Source organism: Apaloderma vittatum, unplaced genomic scaffold, assembly GCF_000703405.1.
Source record: "Apaloderma vittatum isolate BGI_N311 unplaced genomic scaffold, ASM70340v1 scaffold6552, whole genome shotgun sequence".
NCBI classification, from domain to species: Eukaryota; Metazoa; Chordata; class Aves; order Trogoniformes; family Trogonidae; genus Apaloderma; species Apaloderma vittatum.
In genome coordinates, this window is record NW_009705161.1 from 110,031 (window position 1) to 116,914 (window position 6,884).

The following is a 6,884-nucleotide window of genomic DNA, read 5'->3' on the forward strand; positions in this document are numbered from 1 at the left end:
GAGATTGCCCTGAGGTACAAAAAGTCCCACTCCTCTGTCACTGAAGTCACAGAAATAGTGTGGCCAGCGGGACCAGAGCAGTGATTGCCCTCCTGTACTTGGCTCTGGTGAGGCTGCTCCTTGAATCCTGTGTTCACTTTTGGACCCCTCACTACAAGAAAGACATCCAAGTGCTGGAGAGCGTCCAAAGAGCAGCAGTAAAGCTGGTGAAGGGTCTTGATAACAAGTCTTATGAGTGGGGGTTGGTTAATCTGGAGAAAAGGGAAATGAGGGTAGTAAATTCACAGATGACACCAAGCTGGGGGAAGTGTCGATCTGCCAGAGGGTAGGAAGGCACTGCAGAGGGACCTGGACAGGCTGGGTCCACGGGCCAAGGCCAACAGGATGAAGTTCAACAAGACCAAGTGCCGGGTCCCACACTTTGGCCTCCTAATTTCAAGGAGCCAAACCAGTCTAAATCTGCGCTGTTTGAATACTTCCCTCAAACACTGTTCTGAGAATTCAAGTGCGGGCGTGGAAAACACAGCCACAGCCAAATTCGGAAATTTAGCCTGTAGTGTAAATCCATTTCTGTTGCATTTGGAGTCTTGAAAAATCTTACAAGCTATGATCTGAAATCCTCGTCCCTCTGCCTGGTAGATTTTTGCTGCTGAGGTAGATGCTTAACAAGTTCTTACATAAACAGAGCAACTCTAGGTTATACCTGATTTTCTGGTGATGTGTGTTTTTGATAGGAGAACACCTTCCTTCAAAATCAAACCAGAGAGAGAGCCTGCAGAATTTTCCAGGGATTTTAAGGAAGATGAGACTGGAGTGAAATGAGCCTCCATCACCACCCTGAGCCTAGAACAAAGTGGTAATGAAACAAAACTGCCTCCATCTCTGCTAGAAGCAGGAGGGGAAAAATGATGTTTGTCTCAATGAACACAAGACCCTTCAACATTTTATCATAACCTGTCCCCCTGGAAATGTATTGATATGTTTTAAGTTAATCACTACCCTTGGAACTTATTTTAATTATCTATTAAATCAAGTAAAGCCATTAAATATAATTAAACAGGACTGCCACTGGTATACTTTTGTGTATGTGCCAACTCTATCACCTGAGTACTATAACTCCAAGTTATCTAATGGAAGAGCAGAGGGACCTTTAAGCCAGACAGCTCAAGTGACATGACTGAGCAGAGCACAAGGTGCAAGATATGAGTAAACAGCAGCCACCTGCAAGTATCTTTGCAGGTAAGATACAAGCAGTCTGTACACCGCAAGAGCAGAAGTCTCAAAGGAATATTTGTTATATAATTTCAGCCATGTTTTGAAGTCTCCAGGAATCTTTCATTCTTACAGTGTGTCAACCAGCAATTCTGTAACTGTTCGTAAATTCTTTCTGGATGAGGTTACCAGGAAAAACAATTCCTGCATTGTTACTCATTTTTAATGGAATCTGAAACTAAAGTAATGCATGAACAATCAGTCTTTCAGTATAAAAAGAGAGGAAAAGCAGGATAGCAAGGAGGAAGTCTAGTCCTCAGACCACTGCTCTCAGAAAGACCAAAAACTGATTAACAAGATCCTGTTGGGAAGCTGGATTGAGTAGGAAATCATGTAATAGTCTTTTGTTGAAATATGGGGACAGGAAAATACCATGTCCTGTCGTGTGTTATCTATATGAAGACTCAACTGGTTCTCATCACATAAACTCATCATATAAACTCATCGTATAAACTCCTTTAGCTGAACAGTGTGTCAGGTGCACACAAATTACCAAATTTTTATTCCCACAGTGCTTGCAACAAAGTTCCAGCATGATGCAGTGGTGCAGTAAAGACAGGTGACCACATCAGTAAGGAGCCTGTTCTTTTAGCAAGTAGTGTAACGCTTCCTTTGAAAGGGTGCTGCTCCTTGGGTTAAACATAGGTGTGTTGGTGGGATGGGACCTCTGGAGGTCTGCAGTTCGGCATCTTACTCAAAACACTAGGTCAGATCAGGTATAGTTTTGTCTAGACAAGCCTTAGAAGTCCTCTGGGGATGATAATTCCACGGTCTGTCTTGGTGACCTGGTCAGTGCTACTCTAGTCTGAGTGAAGAGTTTCCTGAAGTTTCACATGAACCTTCCAAGCCAGGACTCATGCCTGTTGTCCCATGCTACGTCATGTACTGTTACCAGGAAGAGTGTGGACCCATCAGCTTTGTACCTGCACTTCAGCAGTTGAGGGTACTGCCATATTGCCTTCTCTGTGGCCAGACCAAGCATTTGCAACTCTACCAGTCTCCCCTCACAAGCTGTGTGCCCTCAAACCCCTGACCATCTTGGTCGCCCTCCACCGCACTCCTTTCAGTCTCTCTGCTTCCCCACTTGAACTGGGCATCGCCAGACTGATCACCATATTGCATCTATGTCCCCTTCAGCACTGACACTCCCGATGTAGCCCATTTTGTGGTTTGCTTTATTTGCGCCCCTCTACTTGTACTGACCCTGGCATCCACAGTACCTGCCAGATGGTTTCAGCAGAGCTGCTACCCAGGCAGTTGCTGCCCAGTCTGTGCTGACAAAGGGGCATATTTTGCACCTGGTGCCAAGTTTTGCACTTTTCCTTGTTCAACTTTGTGACATTTCTGTTGATCCAATCAAGTTTTCTCTATGTCCTTCTGGATTGAAGATCTGCCATTTCTCAAGTCAACTACTCCCTGATTTATTTATTTTTTGTTGTCCCCACATGTACTGAGGATGTGCTCTACCTTGTTGTACTGATGATGTTGAAGAAGAATATTAGGCATAGTATTTACCCTAGAATACAGAATACTTTGCGACAGCCAAAGTGTAGAAGTCAAGCCATTAATTGTTGCCATTGTACAAGGCAGCTTGGCCACTTCTGAAGCCGTCTAATGGTCTATTTATCCAGTGAGACTTACACAACTCTCAGATGGATTGTTCTTGGAGAGAAGGGACAAGGCTTATTAAATCTGAAGGATATCATCTCTCCTTTTCTCCACATGACCATATAGCCAGTCGTTTCATGACGAAGGGCAATTGTGTGTTCCAAGCCTGATGTCCCCTCAGTTATTCCATGCTGAATGTTTCTGATTGCCAACCTGGCCTTCATGTGCTTGGAATGAAGACCAGGAGGACTTGCTGCATGATCTCACCAGTGGTTGTAGTGAGGCTGATTGGTCTCGTACATAGCTTACGAGACCCTTTCTTGCTTTCACATTAGACCATATCGCATCATGAGAGAAACCTCCTCCAGCCACCATAATGCTTCATAGATAATAGAGCAGCAGTCTCGGAGTCTGCTAGTGCAGCACCTCGATGAATATCTAGCTACTCTAAGTAGACCCTGATCTGTTGTTTTCCCAATGATGGATCTCCCAACTCCTTCCCTAACCATGCTGGTACACACAGAGGCCTGTGACCAGGGTTTACTCATTAGTACTGAGGAGAAAGAAAAAGAAGAAAACCAAAAAGAATGGAATTCTTCCTCCTTTTTCATAATGTCCCTCACTCGATTTTCTCCTCTGTTTGTCTTGCTAGTGGTCCTGCAGTTACTCTGAATTTCTATGTCATTGATACCTGCAAGGTTGAAGAGCAAAGAGTAGTTAAATGAACTTTAGCAATTCCTACAAATTCACAAATCTGGGCTCTGGATGAGAAGCAAAGGGTCCAAGACAAAAGGTCTGGCCAGCTGTATGGTACTTCTGTCCCACATGGGAAGAAGCCTCCTGTGCTCCATGGTTCTTCCTATGTTAAATAAGAAACCTGAATCCAAGTCATGAGAATAGACCTTATGAGGAGCAATTCAGGGAGCTGGGTCTGTTCAGTTTGATGAAGAGGAGGCTGAGGGGGGATCTCGTCATGCTCTACAATTACTTGAAAGGACATTGTAGAGAGGTTGGTGCTGGTCTCTTGTCACAGGTAATTAGGGACAGAACCAGGGGGAATGGTTGCAAGTTGCAACAGGGCAAGTTTAGGCTGGACATTAGGAAGAAATTCTTCACAGAAAGAGTGGTCAGACACTGGAACAGACTGCCTGGGGAGGGGGTTGAGTTGCCATCCCTGGATGTGTTCAAGTGTCGTTTAGATGTGGTGTTGGGTGATATGGTTTAGGGGTGACCTTGTAGTGTAGGGTCAATGGTTGGACTCGATGATCCCAAGGGTCTTTTCCAACCTGAATTGTTCTATGATTCTAAGTAATGAAGACCACTGTGAGGCTCTCCTTTCCCTCTCCCGTGGACCAGACTGTCAGCCTCCAGGCTACTTCAGCTTAACTTCCAGCAGATAAGGAATTCCAGAGATAAGGAATTGGAACAAATTAGGCGGAAAACTTGGGCAATAAGGCTATGAAATTGCTGGATGAAGTGGATAGGTATGTTGACCTGAATCTTTTCCTACAGGGGGCTTTCTTGATGGAGCCATGCATGCACACCCACACACATGCTTGCACACACATGTCCTTGTGCGAGGGCACACGCATCTTTCACACTCAGTGTCCCAACAGCAGAGCTGTGTTACTAGTTCCTTTTCAGTGGCTAAGACTGAGGACCAGAGCGTAAAGAATAAGCCCCCACACTAGGTGCTGACTCTGGTTAAAAAAATTATAGAGCCTGATAGAAGAGAAAAAAATGAAGTGAAGAAAGAAAAAAAAAAAAACCAAGACTTTAAAAAGTTATTTAGTGTGGAATAAGAACAATGCCTGCAGTGATTCTTCTGCATGAAAGGGTCTCATTCCTTTCACAACACTTTGTTGCACTGGAAACAAGATTTAAAAGTCAAAAGTATTTATCAAGAGAGAGGAATGATCCTCTAAGCACAGCAGAAGCGGTTTGCAGAAAAGAGCTATCACTGTTTTCAGAAACTGAAATCCAGGTGGCCAGTGCTGCAGGTCTGTGAAAGACCTCAGTCTTGAAATTGTTTGAGCCTGATGTTGACAAATGAGAGGAATTAGACACTGTTGGCTCTCTATGTTGCTCCCAGGGATCATCAGTCATGCCAAACTGCATTACTGTGGTCTTAGATGAGATCAGACTAAGAATAACTGCAACCTGAGCCCCAGTCTCCACAGATGAAGGATAATTGCACTTAATGCTCGTCTCATGATGTTTTCATGCTCTATTTTTTGCCTTGAGGTGCTGATTCAAAGGACCCATTGAATCAGCTGCACACAGTTAGGGCAGCTTCAGTGTAACAGATTTGTGTATAATGCTCTGAGTGGCATTCTGCAAAGTCACCTCAGCTGAACGTAAGAAGCGACTTCACTCTATGATCCAAATAAAAAAAAAAAAAATACGTCCCTTGGCAGCCACCTGAGCATCACTCCTGGGAAGAAAGCAAATAAGAGAGCAGTTATTTCGTAATGAAATGAACTTTTCAGGGTTTGCCAGACTGTTGCAGGGAAGACATTCAGCCTTTCAAAAGTCATTCATACGTTAAAAATGCAAACTGCTACGGGATTGGATTATTGAGTGCAAGCAGGTCTTTCTGCATCTGCAGAAATGTATGTATGTACTTTGTGCTATGCCAATGTAAATCATTATCAACATTATAACATATCATCAGATTTGGATGGACTCTAATTTTGGTGGTTAGAAAGCATGACTTTGCTAAGAAAAAATGTCCCTTCTGTAATTGTTTTTTGGTTTTGTGGGGGTTTTTTTGCCCAGTTATAAATAGTCAATTTTCATAGGTAGTTTCTGCAATTGTTTCAAAGGAGCAAATTAAGAGCTAAACATGCTTAAAATGCTTACTAGCCTTAGTCACTGCCCAGCAGCCAAACCAATTACAAACGCTGACAAGGGACAATTGAGCAGACTCGTATATTAGACAGGTTTGGTTGTTTTGGGAAGTGGAGGTTTTTGATCTGAAATTTGCATTATTCTTTCCTTCCCTTTTGCCTACCACACCACCAACTTGTCTACACACTAGGGCTGCCTGTTTCTGAGCCAAAGAAAAGTTACTGAGCATGAAGCTGGGGAGAAATAGCATTTATATGTTTTTTCACCCAGGACAATGTAGAGGCTGGGGGCTTTTCACTGGCTAAAGCCTCACGTCCTTAACTCCTCTGACAAGGACTTCACCCTCATTCCTTTTTTAGCCAGTCTGAAGCATGAGTCTTGCTCTTTCCTTGTGGTCTTCTCCTCTGTATTGACTGGTTTTCCAGTGGGAGAGAAGGAGAAAGCATAACGTTAAGTTTATGTGAAAATTTTATGGGTGCTTGTGACATCTAGAGTTTAAATTTGTGCCCAGATTGATCCAGATCTAACAAGGTGATCTAATCATTGCATATATTTTTGATGATTTTTTTTTTTTTGCTAGTCCAGCTCCTTCATCTGCTAGACCTCTGCTGGAGCCACTGCCTGTCACCAAAAAAAATACAGTAAAGAAAAGTAATAGGTAAAAGTGGTGCATTTTCCTTTATTGTGCTTTTGCAAAAAAAACCAACAAAACCTTTTTTTTCTTAAACTTAGTTTTTTTTAAACTCACTTTATTTGACAGCAGTAAAGTTCAATGAAAGGGAGATTTCTGTGCACATTTAAGACAAATCATCAAGAGGCAAAATCAAGCTGTGCCTGGGCTGTGGCTCAGTACAGCTGCCTTCCTACCCTGCCTCGTGCCATTCCACTGAAGACAGTTTTACCACAGGAGGTAGATTTTGTTCCACTTTTTGTCCAGGCCCTCAATGCCTTTGTAAACCAGAGAGTCTCCTCTCTGATTTTTATTTTTTTTCCCCACCCAGTAAATGTCCTACAATGTGCATAAGTCGTGCTAAAACAACTGGGGAAAAAGTCTTGTGTTTAAGTGTCTAAAGTGAAAGCCTGTTGCTCCTTCGCAGTATTTTATTTTTAAATAACATTTTATTTTTAAATAATATATTATTTTTAAATAAGAT

The 6,884-nt window shown here is 42.8% G+C and overlaps 1 protein-coding gene across 1 annotated transcript in view; it reads left to right on the forward strand.

Annotated features, from left to right (window-relative positions):
- The window catches only part of SPTBN5 (spectrin, beta, non-erythrocytic 5), a 93,457-nt gene extending 92,548 nt beyond the window's left edge, over positions 1-909 (forward strand). The window contains 1 exon segment of the mRNA XM_009865286.1: positions 735-909. Within this exon segment, the coding sequence (XP_009863588.1) occupies positions 735-909 (175 nt within the window).
- Positions 910-6,884: the final 5,975 nt, after the last annotated feature.